Source organism: Melanostigma gelatinosum (assembly GCF_949748355.1).
Source record: "Melanostigma gelatinosum genome assembly, chromosome: 3".
In the NCBI taxonomy this organism is placed as follows: domain Eukaryota; kingdom Metazoa; phylum Chordata; class Actinopteri; order Perciformes; family Zoarcidae; genus Melanostigma; species Melanostigma gelatinosum.
The window spans coordinates 1,549,712-1,567,095 of record NC_136636.1 but is presented as its reverse complement, the minus strand read 5'-3'; the positions used below and the strand labels follow the sequence as shown (position 1 = coordinate 1,567,095).

The 17,384-nt window shown below is 46.9% G+C and overlaps 1 protein-coding gene across 1 annotated transcript in view; it reads right to left on the bottom strand.

Annotated features, from left to right (window-relative positions):
* Window positions 1–16,246: 16,246 nt before the first annotated feature.
* Window positions 16,247–17,384, bottom strand: part of LOC306775388 (E3 ubiquitin-protein ligase TRIM39-like) — a gene marked incomplete at its 3' end in the record, with an annotated part of 1,398 nt that continues 260 nt past the window's right edge. The window contains exon 1 of the mRNA XM_079265794.1: window positions 16,247–17,384. This exon is cut by the window's right edge and continues 260 nt beyond it. Coding sequence (XP_079121920.1) covers window positions 16,247–17,384 — 1,138 coding nt within the window.

Below are 17,384 nucleotides of genomic sequence, written 5' to 3'. Positions count from 1 at the left end.
GTGAGGGAGGAAGGCAAACTGTTTCCTGCTTTGTCTCAGGTGAGTCAGGTGAGGGGTGGAGCTTTGTCACGCCTCCTCTGAAGAATGTTGTTGCTTCACATGTAACACTGAGGTGTGTCTCAGTCCAAAGTACTGACTCATTGCTGGATCTGTGGACTGAAGGAGTGCAGCAGGCTGATGTAACAGTTATCTTTGGGTAAAATATAATTGATGTGTACTTTCTTTATTTGATTTGACAGTTGTTTACTACACAGAGACGTTACTACTACTAGACTTCTTGAATATAGATCGTGGGTCCCGGCTTGACATTAAGGGGTGATGGTGGGTCCCGCAGCCAGACCAGCTGAGAACCACTGCTCCAGAGCATGTCTCAAAGTTGCACCGCGGTAATGATCCAGAATACGTCACTGCTTTAAGAATACAGCCACGATGTCTCTGCAGGTCTCGGGTTTACACCCTGTGGGAATCGTGACCGGTCTTGTTCCTCAGAGCCCACGGTGCTACGCTGCCAACGAGGTCACTGCAGATCAGAGTCTGATAAGAAGGAGCTAGAAGGGAAATGAGCGGTGGTCAGGATCCTGAGCTGCAGCACTGAGAACCAGGATGGAGAAAAGATAAACGTGCATGATCTACGAATCGGAACCAAGAAAACTAAAATCCATGAAAGAACAGACTGTAAAGCTGCAAAATGTTAAACTCGATACATACTCTGATCATGAATAAATGTTCATCACAGAAAGCTTTTGAAAAATGTGCATCTCAAAATAAAGTACTTGCTTTTTGAAAAAACATTATTGTTATTATTGTCCTGCAGCTTTAAATTCTGTTAGTTCAGGTGTAAAGTGATAAGAAAATATGATATTTTTCTCTTCTGAAAACGCTTGCAGGAACTTTATCTGTAGTTATTAAACATCTTGTTTCATCTCGATTCTCTCTGTTAACATCAGTGTTGGTCAGTGACTTCATGCGGTAGGATTCTGATCATATCGGGCTCTTAGATTGTTTTTTATCTGTGACTTCATTTCAGATGTTGGAGGGTACGTTTGCTCAAAAGAGTTGTACTTTGTCTCAGTGACGCTTCACATTGGTGCTTTAAATAATCGTCACAGTCTCTGAACATGTGAGACAAACTGGTTTTAAACTGCCTGTGAAGAATGAACATATAAGAGTCTGTTCATTGTTGGACTCTCGTCTCGCTGTCCAAATTTCTCTTTTTGGAGAACATCATGTGAAATAACTTCTCTGACTCACGTACGACGACTAGGAAAGCTGCCTCAGTTGAAATAGAAGCGCTCCGTCAACATGTAATAATTCTTAATTATCTATCGGTTGGTTATAGGTCCGGGGTCCGGATACAAAGGCGATTGGGTCTGGACCCCTATAGGTGACCCCTGAACTCGACCAACAAGCTCACGTTAACTCGTCAGTGTCATGGGAGTTCACAGGTAGGACCCAAACGCAAGACCACAGGAGACAGAAGTGAATAGTAACAGGTTTTATTTAGACTGTGCGTGCAGGTGTGGAGCCCGTGGTCCGACACCCGAGCGGCAGATCGACGGTGTGAGGCCCGTGGCTCGACACCGGAGGGCTGGCAGCTTGACGGCGAGTGTAGTCCGTTTACCACAAGGCGGGTAGAGCGGCGGAGTGTAATCCGTGGACCACAAGGAGGGCAGAGCGGCGGAGTGTATCCACAAACACAAGGAGGGCAGAGGATGCCACGGGGTTTCAGCGGGTGAAAGACGGTACGACCTGACCACCCCCAGACTGCAGGACCAGAGCTTATATAGTGACAGGAGACTCATTAGTGGGCCCTGAGTCTGGTGTGTCAGGCTGCAGGAGGTGATCGGCTGGAGTGTCCTCAGCTGTGCACAATCAAGGGTGCGGCCATGGGAGGTGTCGGGTCAGACAGGGATCCTGGATCCTGACAGTACCCCCCCCTTAAGGAACGGATTCCAGACGTACAACAAGACACAAAACAGGGCGGGTGGAGGGGGTCTGGAGGAGGGATGTCCCCACAGCTACAAGGCCGACTAGGGTGGGCGGCGGGGGTCCGGAGGAGGGGTGACAGGATCTGACCGGCCACGGGGCCGCCGAAGAGCGTCGGCCACCGGTGCTCCGGCGGACGGCCGGGCGGAAGGGCTCCGGACACGGGTGCTCCGGCGGACGGCCGGGCAGGCGGAAGGGCTCTGGAGAATAGGATGCTGGTGCAGCAGTGGCAGGTACTGGAGGTCTCTGCTGCTCCGCGACGGCAGCGGGCACTGGAGGTCGCTGCTGCTCAGAGACGGCAGCGGGCACTGGAGGTCGCTGCCGCTCAGAGACGGCAACTGGAGGTCGTTGCGCCTCTGGGACGGCGGCCGGGTCTGGGAGAGGCTGCGGCTCGGAGGCGGCGGCGGCCAGGTCCGGGGATAGCTGCGGCGCTGAGGCGGCGGCGGCCAGGTCCGGGGATAGCTGCGGCGCTGAGGTGGCGGCGGCCGGGTCCGGGGATAGCTGCAGCGCCGAGGTCGGCGGCGACCGGGTCCGGGGATAGCTGCGGCGCAGAGGCAGCAGGAACTGGAGTTGGCTGTGGCGCTGAGGCGGCAGGAACTGGAGCTGAGGCGGCAGGAACTGGAGCTGGCGCTGCGGCGGCAGGAACTGGAGCGGGCTGCGGCGCTGAGGCGGCAGGAACTGGAGCTGGCGCTGCGGCGGCAGGAACTGGAGCGGGCTGCGGCGCTGAGGCGGCAGGAACTGGAGCTGGCGCTGCGGCGGCAGGAACTGGAGCGGGCTGCGGCGCTGAGGCGGCAGGAACTGGAGCTGGCGCTGCGGCGGCAGGAACTGGAGCTGAGGCGGCAGGAACTGGAGCTGGCGCTGCGGCGGCAGGAACTGGAGCGGGCTGCGGCGCTGAGGCGGCAGGAACTGGAGCGGGCTGCGGCGCTGAGGCGGCAGCGGCAGGAACTGGCGTAGAGGCGGCAGCGGCAGGAACTGGAGGTCGCTGCTGCTCTGGGACGGCAGCGGCCGGGACGGGAGGTCGCCGCGGTACGGAGACGGTGGCGGCCGGGACTGGAGGTCGCCGCGGTACGGAGACGGCGGCGGCCGGGACTGGCGAAAGCTGTGCCGCAGAGGCGGTAGGAACCGGAGCTGGCTGCGGCGAAGAGGTGGCAGGAACAGGAGCTGGCTGCAATGCCGTCCGAATACGGGGAGCCGGAGTCGGCCGGGCCACCGAGTGTTCCGCTACACTTGCTTGGCTCAGCCTCCGGCTGAGAAGGTGCTTGGCCATATAATCAGAGTCCCCCAGAGGGTCAAAAACTCTCATCAGATCCGCCACAAAGTCCACATAACCCACCGTATTAGGCCGCTCAAAACCTAACGTTCTCGCGGCCCAGTCCAAAGCCCTTCCCCGCAGTAATCCCACCACGTAGGACACCTTGGACCCGTCCGAGGCAAAAGTCTGAGGCTGCCGGTCAAATACCCGTTGGCATAGCAACAGGAAGCCCTGGCACTTCCCCAGTGTTCCATCATAGGGACCCGGAGCCGGCACGGGGGATTCCCAGACCGGCGGAGCGAGGACAGGCGGGAATAGTGCGGGTGCTGGAACTGGTGGAGACTTGACTGTCCGGGCTAGTTCCTGCCCGCACCAGCCAACCCGAGAAACCTCAGCAGCGAAACGTCTCATCTCCTCCAGCAGCCTGGTAGTGCTGCGCAGCGTAGCTGCTCCTGTGGTTGCTGGATCCATTATGGTCAGGTCGTTCTGTCACGGGAGTTCACAGGTAGGACCCAAACGCAAGGCCACAGGAGACAGAAGTGAATATTAACAGGTTTTATTTAGACTGTGCGTGCAGGTGTGGAGCCCGTGGTCCGACACCCGAGCGGCAGATCGACGGTGTGAGGCCCGTGGCTCGACACCGGAGGGCTGGTGGGTTGACGGCGTGAAGTCCCGTGGCTCGATACCAGAGAGTAGACAGATCGACGGTGTGAGTCCCGTGGCTCGACACCGGAGGGCTGGCAGCTTGACGGCGAGTGTAGTCCGTTTACCACAAGGCGGGTAGACGTGAAAACCTGCCACGTTTATAGACTTTTGAAAAATCTTTTCTGGTGACAAAATATCAGATGTCCTCCATACATCTACTCTGAGAAAAGTGATATATCGGTATCAACGGTTTAAAATATATCGGTTATAAATATTTAGCATTTTTGTGTTGTTTATTTGTGACGCCATGGGCACGTAAAGGCCTTTTGACAGTCAGAGTAACTGACGTAGTAAAGAGAGAAAGGAAGTGCACGTAGATCGTGCAGGACAGGAGGTTAGACCAGTCAAACAAACACAGGACTTTCACCCAGAAGACCGCTTTCCATGTTCCTGTGTGAAACAAACACAGTGAGGCTGTAGATTTAGGGAAACGAGAGCACTGGTATCGGATCTGTATGGGCAGGTACTTTGAGTCGAGCTATTAGAATCTGTATCAGAACAGAAAGAGTTTATAAATCATCTATAACTTCAACATCTCCCACTGCTCAGATAATCTGTGTAGCCTTTCAGCTGAATGCTAAACACTTTCTTCTCTTTCTTTAATCCTCAGCAACATAAAGACGTGCCATTGTTAGACAGTATCAAGGTCACAGTCATGGAAAGGGAGGTACGATCAGTAAAAGAAGGAAAAGGTTTGGGGGGTGGGGTGAGGGGGAGATGCAGGGAGGAGTGGTGGGAACAAGAGAGGCAGAGATGGAGGTAAGGTAAAGGACAAGATGAAGAAAAAATGAGGATAGAACGAAACACTGGAGGCAATGGAATAAAGAGGAAGAGGGGAATCGAGAGACAATGGGAAAAACAAGAAACACGTAACGAAACTGGATGATTTAAAATGACCAGAAGGGATATTTATGTGAAAGTGAGAGACATTCAGAGAGGCAGAGACACAGAGAAAGCCAGCGGAAACAGAGGAGCAAATGGAGGCTTCTGAGTCACTGAAGGGAGGGAGGGAGACCCATTCAAAACTAATTATAATTATTATGGTGATGTGAATATGAATTCATTACTGGTTGGATATTGCTGGCAGGACATGAGAACAAACTTTGTTCTAATTAATACAGTTTGTGAAGCTAAATATATCTTTTCCCTTACAAATTGACCTATGTGTCACCTGACCAGACGTTAGCTGGTGACAAGTAGCAACTTGGAGGTCTTTCCCTAAAAGCACACGATTCTCTTCCAGCTCACCGCTGATATTCTGTCATTTAACTGAACGATGTGCTGACTTTTGAATCATCAGTTAACCTTGAGAAAATCTGGAGAAGCATTTTGGGACTATGACAAGAATCAACCCAGAAAAGATGTTGGCCTTGTACGTTTCTGCAAACCAAGAGATACATTGATCGTGGACGTTTCTGAACCCAAAAAACATGTTTCATGAATACGGTATGTATTGTGTCAGTCTAACAACCTAATGTAACAACGTGACGTGACAAGAACTTAACATTACAACATAAAAAGACAAGTGTGACAACTGTAACTACGTAACATAACAAGGTAACTTGATAATGTAACGTGATAATGTAACTTGACAACATAACGTAACAGCGTAACGTAACAGCGTAACGTAACAGCGTAACGTAACAACGTAACGTAACAATGTAACGTAACAACGTAACGTAACAACGTAATGTAACAACGTAACAATGCAACAATGCAACAATGTAACAACGTAACGTAACAACGTAATGTAACAACGTAACAACGTAACAACGCAACAATGCAACAATGCAACAATGCAACAATGCAACAATGTAACAATGTAACAACGTAACAATGCAACAATGCAACAATGCAACAATGCAACAATGCAACAACGTAACAACGTAACGTAACAACGCAACAATGCAACAATGCAACAATGCAACAATGCAACAGTGCAACAGTGTAACAGTGTAACAGTGTAACAACGTAACAATGTAACAACGTAACAATGCAACAATGTAACAATGTAACAACGTAATGTGACAACATAACTTAACAACATAATGTAACAACGTATGACAACATAAAACCTGAACAAAACAATGGTAACAAAGTAAACTGTCGATGAACAACAACCGCACTTAGCTGACTTTTGTTACGTTGTTACATTTACTTTTAGTTTCACACAGGAATCGAATGCTGCCCCCCAGCTGTATCCTGGGTGAAAGTCACTTGATCTGACTGGTTGCTAAGACGTTTACCAACCGGTCAACATATCTGTGGTTTGGACGGTACAATGCCAACATTGATTCCTGACAACTGAGCTGTGAGAATGTTGTACCTTTTAAGTTTGAGTTATATGATGTTTCTGAAGCAATATTGCAGAGATATTACATTTTTTTTAAAATTAATTTCACATTAAATAAAATATAAAAAGTCAAGGGATAACCAACATCATCACGATTTCTCCACTGGGAACCAGGAATAGCTTTACAAAATGTTAAAAACGTCCATTCGTTGGTTATATACCGGTATATATATTTAGACCATCACTCCCAGCTGGTCGTGTGACGAAATGAATGAAGAAACTAATGTGATAATCTCATGCTGATGTTAAAATGTGTAACATTATGTTTGATATTAAATCATTGTTGAGTCATGGATTCCACTGCTGCACTCACAAGTCAGTGTTGATATGGCTCACAGGTAGATACCCCAAAATGTAAATGTCAAACTGTCTGGGGGGGAACACGGCCTCAGCTGAGAGATTATATATATCACTTCTACAACAGGTTTCCTATCCTCCGGGGACAGTGGAATGCATCTGGATTTGAATTCATAAGAGTGAGAGGTGGAGAGCGAAGCAAGATTGAGACAAATAGATTTGTAGATTTAGCCGCGATATTCAGCAAATGGGTGATTCAGCACAAGCTGACATTCAAACAGAGAAAAGCAAGAGGTACAGAAATAGAGGTGGAAGAGAGATAAACAAGAGTGTACAAATAAACATGTAGTCAGCAATAATTTAATAAAAGTACTTTCATGCTGTGAACCCGATCTTACCCTCCAGCTTATATTTTCTAGACTGTTAAATTAGCGTTGTTGCTGTGGAGTAGGAAGGAGGAAGGAGGATGTGAAAGGATAAGAGCAAGCGAGTGATTCATACTTTTTATTTTTTATTTTTTTGCACAGGACTAACATCGCCCGAGGGCATCTGGTGGTTTGTGAAAATCTTTAGCGATTTGAATCTGACACAGCTGGTAAATAATAAACTCCGATGCAGATTTCTCACTGTACTTTGATGAACATTGATGAACATTGAGGTTCACTGGCTGATACACAAAGAACTGCAAAGTCATTTCAGCTGCAACAGACTTTTGGGATGTGACGGTTTTCTTCTTCTGGAGTTTTTCATTTTCTACGGTTTGCCAGGATTGGAGCAGAACTGCATGAATCTTTACAAATCACACAAGAAGTTTTACAGATACAATTTTTTGGCATAATTCTGTTCTACGTTACTCATGCTCATGCAATACTTTATGCAATTCTACATTCAATGAAAGTCGTACGTAGCCACTGCAGAGATGATCTGTTTTTCCTATCCGGTGCCAAGTCAGTAACGTTTTCACCGCCAACAGGATTCTTCTTAATCTGTGATTGTGTGAATGTTTTTCTTTCTCCTCAAGGAAATGTGGAAGCTGCGGGGGAAATTATTAATATGACTTTCACAAAGGAGACTGCACTTCACATCTCGTCTCTTACCAACAGACACGTTTCTTCTAACCACGGCGAGCAGTTTTAGTTTCCGCAGCTGTTCTAGGATTGGCTTTAGTCCCGTGTGTTGGTCGGGTTCGGCTTCTTAATAAAGTAAGTGACAGATCGAGTTTGGTTGACCCTCATCTTAAAGTAAAATGAGGATTATTTACACTGTTTCATTTGGAGATATGTTTTGTAAGAACACTTTGAGACTCTGATTCAGGTCGTTTTCTCAATATTTTTGATTTAAAAAACACGTAATCAGATTGGTATCTGCTGAACTAACAAATAAATAAATAACACGAGGTGCAGAATTCATTATTAAATGAGGTCCAAAGTTAACAGAAGGTGTTTGTAATGAGGTTAAAGAGACTCAGAATAAGAGAGAACAGCGACTGAAAGCGATAATGTCATTCAGCAAACTGAGTAGAAAATACGCAGAGAAACAGATGTGTGTGCACCGTGCACCGTGCACCGTGCACCGTGCACCGTGCACCGTGCACCGTGCACCGTGCACCGTGCACCGTGCACCGTGCATGCTGGAGAAGCGTGTGGTGGAGAATTCACATTGGAACTGGGAGGAGAATCACAGAGCCGGTATGGATCCAGGGTGCAGAGAAGGAGGTGTCACCCAGCGCCACTCCCTGATTAACTATTTACAAGTTAAGATTGGAGACGGCATGAATCATTAATGTGGCACTCGAAGCGAGAGTGAGGGAAAGAAATGGAGAACCGAGAGGAGGCGATGAGGGATGAAGGCTCCGACGAGGAGGAGAAAGGAATTCTTGGATGGAGAGAAGATGATCATGGTTTAGTAGGAGGGGAGGAAGGAGGGAGGTGGAGAGAAGAAAGGAGAGAGGGAGGAAGGTTGACAGGAAGGAGATGATACTTAGGCTTAGCGAAAGGAGCGAAGAAGCAGGGCGGGGATTGAGGCGAAGGACTCGTGGCTCACGAGGGACTCAGGGAGGACAAGACCGGTTTAGCTGAGGAGAGGAAGGCGAGACGGGGATGACTCAAGCGGCTCCAAAAGCAGACTGAGAAAAGATGGGAGGAAAAAGGGGGTGAGAGGGGGAGGAGAGAATACGAGGGAGAGCAGGGAGTCGTTGGGGAATAGCCTAACGGCTCACAGAGATGTGGTCCTCTCAGAGGGCTGAAATCAGCATCCAGGCTCATTCTAAAGGTAAAGGTCAGCAGCAACACACTTTTGGGATGTGACGATTTTCTTCTGCTTGATTTTTATTTTATTTTCTACAGTAGGCAAGGATGGAGGCAGCACTGCATGAATCTTTCTAAATCACACCAGAATGTTCATGTTATTTGTGCCCTTTCACTGAGTTCAACCTTTTTTCAGTCCTGATCATAACCACCATGTTCTGTACACTAAATGCTGCATATTTATCTTCATGTGTCTCATATATGTCAGTGATTAGCAACAATATACATTTTGGTGCTTTGTTATCTTTTGTATGGTGTCAACTCTTTTAAAAACAGCTCCCTGTTGGTACCGTAAGACAGCAGTATTTTATTGTTATTACATTGCTTTTAAAGAATCTCACGTATTCATTTCTTGGCCATGATAAATGTCCATTAATGTCTCAGAGAATTTACAAAAGTGTGACATTCAAAACCTCCTCTGCAAATACAGGAACACATGTAAACATGTCATAGGAAGTAGAACAAACTGATACAGATTATTGGAAAAAATAAAAACGAAAGTCAAAGCTCCTCATATTCACACGTCTATAAACTTCCTCCACACATTCAGCTGTAGAATCTCTCCGGCTCGCCTCGGCCTGTTCCCCCATCAGCCTCTGCAGACCTGGTCCCTCGGTGCCTTTAACCCGGCTCTCAGCTTCCTGAGCCCAGAGTTTACCCAGAGCCCGGCCTGCCAAGCCTTCAGCGATCAGCTGGAGAGCCACCCTGAGTACCAGCAGGCCTCATCTGTGGCCTCTCAGCCCGTCACCGCAAACTCTAAAGTCCAAATATAAAACTGCTCGAGTCTGTCAGTTGTCCCTCCGCCCTTCCTCTTCCTAACCTGTTAGTTATTCTTCGTCCTCCTCATCATCAAAACACCTCAGCAGATATTCTTGTGAATGGAGACAACACAGCAAACATGTTTGATCCAAACGCAACTCTTTCCCTTAAATGTAAGCTTGTAGTGTTTGTCCCTGACGCTGAAACAAAATAACCTGAACTCCGTCCAGCTAAACCAAACAAACGTCACATCGTCCTCTCGTCGGCGGTTCTAGACGTTCTCAAACATTTGCCATTCTCTTCATAAATGGCTCGGTTTCAATGTTTATTCCCATTTTATTCTGTCCTGTAAACCTTCGTTGGACCAAATGGAAAGCAGACACTCGGCCGTGCCTTGAATATCTATCGTGACGAGCTTTCTTGAGGCTGGCTTGCTAGTAGCTTAGCTCGCTAACCAGCTAACGGCTGCTACCTGGCTAGTTTGGATCAGTTTTGCTCCATTAAAGGCCCGATCACACCGAGACGCGTCGCACCAGCGGGAGGTGTGTGATGGTGGAGCGGGAGGTGTGTGATGGTGGAGCTCTTGTTCAATGCAGACATGGAGCTCTTGTTGTTGAATGAGGACGGGGAGATTATATAGTTCATCATCATTAACTATCACTAATACATCAATGTCCATTCCAACCACATCTACCGGAATCAAAAACAGGAAGTCAGCGGTGAAGTAGTAAAGCCCGCCTCTTTCTTGATTTGATTGGCTGACTCGGTGGTGAGGCTCCCGCCTGCCATTTAACATTTAATCTTGAATGTGCCTCTAAAAACCGTCCTCGGAGCGTTTTGGATGCGATCCACTCCTTCCCTTCTTACCTTTCACAATAAAAGTCGTGAAATATTCGCAGGTGAGTATTTTGCATTTTCATGTGTTTATTCGCGCCTAGTGTTTAAAGGTCTTTAGTCAGGGCAGAAATGAATATACTATATACATTAAAGATAGAATATGTCATGCAATGCTGTGGCTGAAGCGTCCCCCTCCCTGTCCCTGTCCACGTCCAGCACCCCTGAGGTGAGGAGAGCACGTAATCCTCTTAAGCCTGGAGAGACACAGCAGACCTCCACCGTCGGTCCTCTGACCGTCTGCAGCTCTGTGGTGTTTTTGGAGTTTATGAAACCAGACTTTGTTGTGTTCAGCCACGTCAGTCAGTCAGTCGGCCAGGCGGGAGTTTGGCACGTGACGTGTCACCCTTTCAGAGTAAAAGAGAACAACATGCACTTTTGTTTCATCCGTCACAGACGGACTGGTGAGAGCTTCCAGCAGTGTAATTTGTTCCTTCGGTGTCTCTTTATTTATTTACACAGCCGTGTTTTGCTGAGCACGTGTGTTTCTTCTGCAGCACTGTAATCCGTCTCCACAGCGATACTGTCATATCCTCCACTTTAACACCGCTGAGCTGCTCCGAGACAACAAATGAATGAGACCCTGATGCTAGTGGGGGGGGGGGGGGGGGGGGGGGGGGGGGGGGGTCTTATTTATTCCTCACTTCCAGGGTTCTCTTGCCTGCCTGAGATTAAAGCTGCAGACCTTCCAGAGATAGACTCACTCCACAAACAACAAGAGCCAGAAGAGAAGATAAAGAAAACTCTATGAGACAATTTAAAATGAAAAAACTGATCATTTAAAGAAACACACACACACACACACCGGTGGGACAAAGTAATCCAGAAGAAGTCAACGTCCGAGTGATCTTAACGGATGGAAGGTGTCCGTCTCTGAATTATTCATTGAGAACACCGTTTGGCCCCTGAGTGACCGCTTCTCCTTTAATGAAGCTTAAATAATTCAACAAATGTCAGACTTTGTTTTGCCCTTTTCACCTGACCGAGTGAATATTATTCACTCGGTCATAAACAGGCTTTCTTCCAGAACAACGCATCCATGAACACGACTCCCTGACCTAGTACTGTGTGTGCGTGTGTGCGTGTGCATGTGTGTGTGTGTGTTTGTGCTGTATTAGCACTCAAGGAAAACCATTCTCTTGGGCTTCGACCTACATAAAAACGGTAGAATCAGAATGTTTGCCATGTGAGATACAAAGCAGAATCTACCGACAACAATGGAGGAGAAACGTATCGTATCCGTCTGTGGTGACCAAGAGCTCTACGATAGAACCTCACATCAGACCAGACGAAACTCTCTGTGTGTGTGTGTGTGTGTGTGTGTTCAGTTCAAGGGAATTTACACCAAGTCATACACACACACACACACACACACACACACGCAGAGCTGGAAAAATAAAACAGTGAGAAAGATGAACCAGTTAAAACACATCCAGGAGCTCTAGAGCGGCCTCACACACACACACACACACACACACACACACACACACACACACCTCCAGGGTCAAGGACAGATAGATAGCTGCCAATACATTCAGAGTGTATTTATATATCTCATCCACGATGCATTTTAATGGCATTCTGCTGGGCCATAGTGTGGCTGTTTCTGACAGTCGTGCATATTTATGTCTGTGACTCATTCCTGAACATTCAAACATTCAAACATATTCCATAATGTGTGCAGTTAAATAGGCTCACCGCTGCTACGGGATGTGATGCGCTACTCACTGCTGATGAGGACGCCGGCAGGCTTCTTGTTGACAATAGCAATGATGATCGAGACAAAAATTGATGATGATGATGAAGAACACACTGGACCACCTGCAGAGCTCCTATGCATGTCTAACATGAGACCAACGTGTGTGTGTGTGTGTGTGCGTGTGCGTGCGTGTGCGTGCGTGTGTGTGTGTCGAACAAAATGACACTTTTGTTTGAAGATTGAATCCGCGGCCGATCGGTCCTTATTATTCATCTCATGATGGTTGTGGCGGCGGCGGCGACGGCGATGACAGTAATCATGGCGGCGATAATGTCGAGCGTGACAGTGATTGTGATGAAGAAGGCAATAATGGTAATGACGACGGATAGTGAAGAGCAGGTGAGAGGAGAGCTTCCGACGGCTGTGGGAAGGAAAATGAATGAATAAAAAAAATGAATAAAACATCTCATTTCTCCTGCAGAGCACTTTGGAATAAACACCTTTTTCTGACCCGTAAAAGGAGAGAGTATTCCGCCTGAGCACTCCAGATACAAAACGTTAAATCACAGCTGGTTTGCTCATCAGCACAATATCACAGCCGCGTAACGTGCTGTGGAATCTAACTTCATATCAATCCTTGTCTGACCAGCTGCATTCATATGTTCTAATTATTTCTAATTGTCCCGTAATGTGACAGCTGACAGCAGCACTTGGAGCTCTGCAGTATGGAGGTCGTCTTGGACGGCATTTTTTAGGAGTCTCGATTGTGCAAAAGATCACATCTTAAGTGCTCCATGACTTGAATCCGACTTAAACTCAACAGTTAAACGAACAACCCACACAGAGAAAGTACGAGTGATTTGGGATTCGAGGATGAAAATGTTCGAATGTAACGATTGAAAACCACAATCTGCTAAAAGCTTAATTTACCAAATGTGTTTTCCAACATAGTTGTTCTTATGAATAATCAGCGATGAGTATTTGTTCTGCAGTAAAGCGTAAAGGAGAACTTTAGATGTCCCATGGGGGGGGGGGGGGGGTCGACTTTCACAGGAGACCTGTGGTCCGGACTAAATTCATCAACAGCTGTTTGAGGGAGTAGCGAGACATTTTCGACAGACATTCATGCTAACTAGCATACAGCTGGTGAGCTAGCTAGAAGACACTGGCTGTGTGTCTTCCCTCCTCCCGCCCTGAGAGGACTCTTCGTACTACATCAGTTGCTCTGATAATGACTCGGATGTTTCTTACATTAGTAGTTTAACGTCCGCTGCGTCTCATGAGGACACTAAACGGGGCCTAAACAACCGTCATGGCGGCTGCTAGAAGCTGTGACGTCAGCTGCAGGACATCAATGTTTTCTACGTGTTTCCATGTATGTTGGCGTGTGAGCAATAGCTCCCGTCTTTCTCTGTGGGATGATTCTAAATGACCGTCTATGATCGCTCTCGTTTCCTTCTTCCTGTTTGCTTCTCATCCGTCTGCCTCCACCTCTTTCCTTCTAACTGGGGATTTCAGTTCGGCCCTGAGCAGTCATTTGGATTCCCATAAGGCCGTGCGGCATTAGGAGTGTCTTTGAAGACCCCCCCCCCGTTATCCTCATATCATTAAACACTGTTATGGAGCCACTGTGGCCTTGATGTGGTGACCAACCTTGACTCTTTGATTTAATACACCGTGTGCATGTGTTCTCTTAACGCATCCCTCCACGCACACTCACCCTTATGCCACATGTACACACACCTATAAGCACAAGCTACAGAGACGTCCACCTTAAACCAGAGACGTCCACCTTAAACCAGAGACGTCCACCTTAAACCAGAGACGTCCACCTTAAACCAGAGACGTCCACCTTAAACCAGAGACGTCCACCTTAAAACAGAGACGTCCACCTTAAACCAGAGACGTCCACCTTAAAACAGAGACGTCCTCCTTAAAATAGAGATGTCCACCTTAAAACAGAGACGTCCACCTTAAACCAGAGACGTCCACCTTAAAACAGAGACGTCCACCTTAAATCAGAGACGTCCACCTTAAATCAGAGACGTCCACCTTAAATCAGAGACGTCCACCTTAAAACAGAGACGTCCACCTTAAACCAGAGACGTCCACCTTAAACCAGAGACGTCCACCTTAAAACACAGACGTCCACCTTAAATCAGAGACGTCCACCTTAAAACACAGACATCCACCTTAAATCAGAGACGTCCACCTTAAAACACAGACGTCCACCTTAAAACAGACGTCCACCTTAAAACACAGACGTCCACCTTAAATCAGAGACGTCCACCTTAAAACACAGACGTCCACCTTAAATCAGAGACGTCCACCTTAAAACACAGACATCCACCTTAAATCAGAGACGTCCACCTTAAAACACAGACGTCCACCTTAAAACAGACGTCCACCTTAAACCAGAGACGTCCACCTTAAATCAGAGACGTCCACCTTAAAACACAGACGTCCACCTTAAATCAGAGACGTCCACCTTAAAACACAGACATCCACCTTAAATCAGAGACGTCCACCTTAAAACACAGACGTCCACCTTAAAACAGACGTCCACCTTAAAACACAGACGTCCACCTTAAAACACAGACGTCCACCTTAAAACAGAGACGTCCACCTTAAATCAGAGACGTCCACCTTAAAACACAGACATCCACCTTAAATCAGAGACGTCCACCTTAAAACACAGACGTCCACCTTAAAACAGACGTCCACCTTAAAACACAGACGTCCACCTTAAAACACAGACGTCCACCTTAAAACAGAGACGTCCACCTTAAAACAGAGACGTCCACCTTAAGACAGAGACGTCCACCTTAAAACACAGACGTCCACCTTAAAACACAGACGTCCACCTTAAAACAGAGACGTCCTCCTTAAAACAGAGACGTCCACCTTAAAACAGAGACGTCCACCTTAAGACAGAGACGTCCACCTTAAAACACAGACGTCCACCTTAAAACACAGACGTCCACCTTAAAACAGAGACGTCCACCTTAAAACAGAGCCGTCCACCTTAAGACAGAGACGTCCACCTTAAATCCAACGTCTCCTCTGAACAGCAGACTTCAACTGATGGAAAGTGAAGAAGAACTCAGAATCATCTCGTCTTCATTACATCAAATAGAAACGTGTCGATATATTTTGTATGATTTCATATTAATAAATTGTGTAAATTGTGAACATTTCATGTCATTGAACCTTGATGTTAAAGTTCAGAAACATTATAATCTGATGTCGAAGATGAAATAAAGTGTGTTAGATCTGAACAATGATTGAAGCTCAAACCTTCAGTTGATGATGAATTGATTCTTTATTCTTCATTTGGATCCATCAGCTTCCACAAAGTGCTCGCTGGTCGTCATGACTCCACACACACAACAACAATCAAAGAAACTCAAGTTTAAAACGACACAGTATCCACAACAAGAACTAGAACGACCGACTCACGGCTGTATTCCTCCACCAACCGCTCAAGTTACAGTTCACAAACATGTCTGTTCACAACGTCACCACTTCATCATTTGTGTGGAATTATAATGAATAATTAGATGAATTCTTGATTGTTCTGTGAAGTCAAAGTGACTTTTGACTTCACGTTATAATCAGTTCATCCTTGAGTCCAAGTGGATGTTTGTGTGAGAGGTGAAGAAGTTCCCTCCAGACGTTCCTGATACATCACATGAGAACGGAGCGGACGAACATCGTGAAAACAAGACGACAACATGAAGCCTCTGGTCTCGGCTGTCGAGGACGAGAACGGCTGAACAAAGCACAACGTGAGCAACTAAGTGATATATTTATATGTGAAAAGGTAGAGAACAGAAACAAACAGCTGACTTTTAAACTAAAGAACAACAACAACAATAATACAACAATAACTGAAATAATAAAGATATATTTAGAAGAATGAGACATCAGGAGGACAGGTGCAGCTTTAAGGCTTTAAAACATCAACACCATGAATATATTTATGATCTTTATCTCTAACTGCTCTGTTCCACTGTCACACACACCTTCATTGGTAAGATATTCACTTTATGAACAGTGTAAATGAATGGAAACATCCTCTCAGTGAAAGTGTGTGTGAAGGTGTGTATGTGTGTGTTAGTATCAGGATCACAGAACGACAGCTTTCCTCTGTTCCAGTCCAGATTCACTCTGATCCTCTGGAGCTTCTTCTGCACTAAGAGATCAGTGAGAGCTGATGGTGAACGTGCTGAGTATTCATCTTCATAGAACCGTATTCTCCATAATCCAGACTCTATGTGTCCCTTCCTCTGGACAGACTCTGCTAACACACCCAGTCTCCAGGCTGTACTGTCTCCTACCTCAACATCCCAGCTGTGAGTCCCTGAGTTAAATCCCTCAGAGCCCAGAACAGACCAGTATGCATCAAACCTCTCTGGATTATCAGGAAGCTGCTGTTCCTCTCCTCCTCTCACACTGGTCAGATCTTCAGACAGGATGAGGTTTGGATGAGCAGTGTTTGGGTCCAGAATCACAGGAGTGTAGGAGACCATGTCCTTCATCTTGTTCCAGATGTTGAAGGCCAGGTTGCCCAGGTGTTTGGCCTCGTCTATCAGAGCTCCTGAGAGCAGCTGTGGATCCTCCAGCAGGGGGCGCTGCTGGACTCTTTCCACTGCAGCCTTGTAGTTGTTGAGGAATGAGACGTCTTCAGCTCTCAGCTCGTCCTCTGTGGCTCTGACTGTGTCTGAAAGAGCTGCTATCTCTCTGCTCAGAGCCTCCATCTTCTCCTTCATCATCTGACTCTTCTGCTCCTCTTCCTCCCTCAGTGCAGCCATCCTGGCCTCCTCTTCCTCCTCTAGAAACTGGTGAAGCTTCTTAAACTGATCCTTAATCTGCCTCTCTGTGCGTCGGGCCTGGACCTTCATGTGTTCTGCTGTTTGATCAGACTTCACTTTAACTTCTTCATAAACCTTTAACTTCTCCTTTAAGGGCTCCAGGGATTTCTGGATCTCCTCTTTGAGATCCTCTGCAGCTTCATCGATGGGTCTGAATCTGTGGTTGTTGTGTGTTTTTGATTCTCTGCAGATGTGACACACTGGCTGCTGATGGTCCAGACAGAAGAGTTTGAGTTTCTCAGAGTGCAGACTGCAGAGA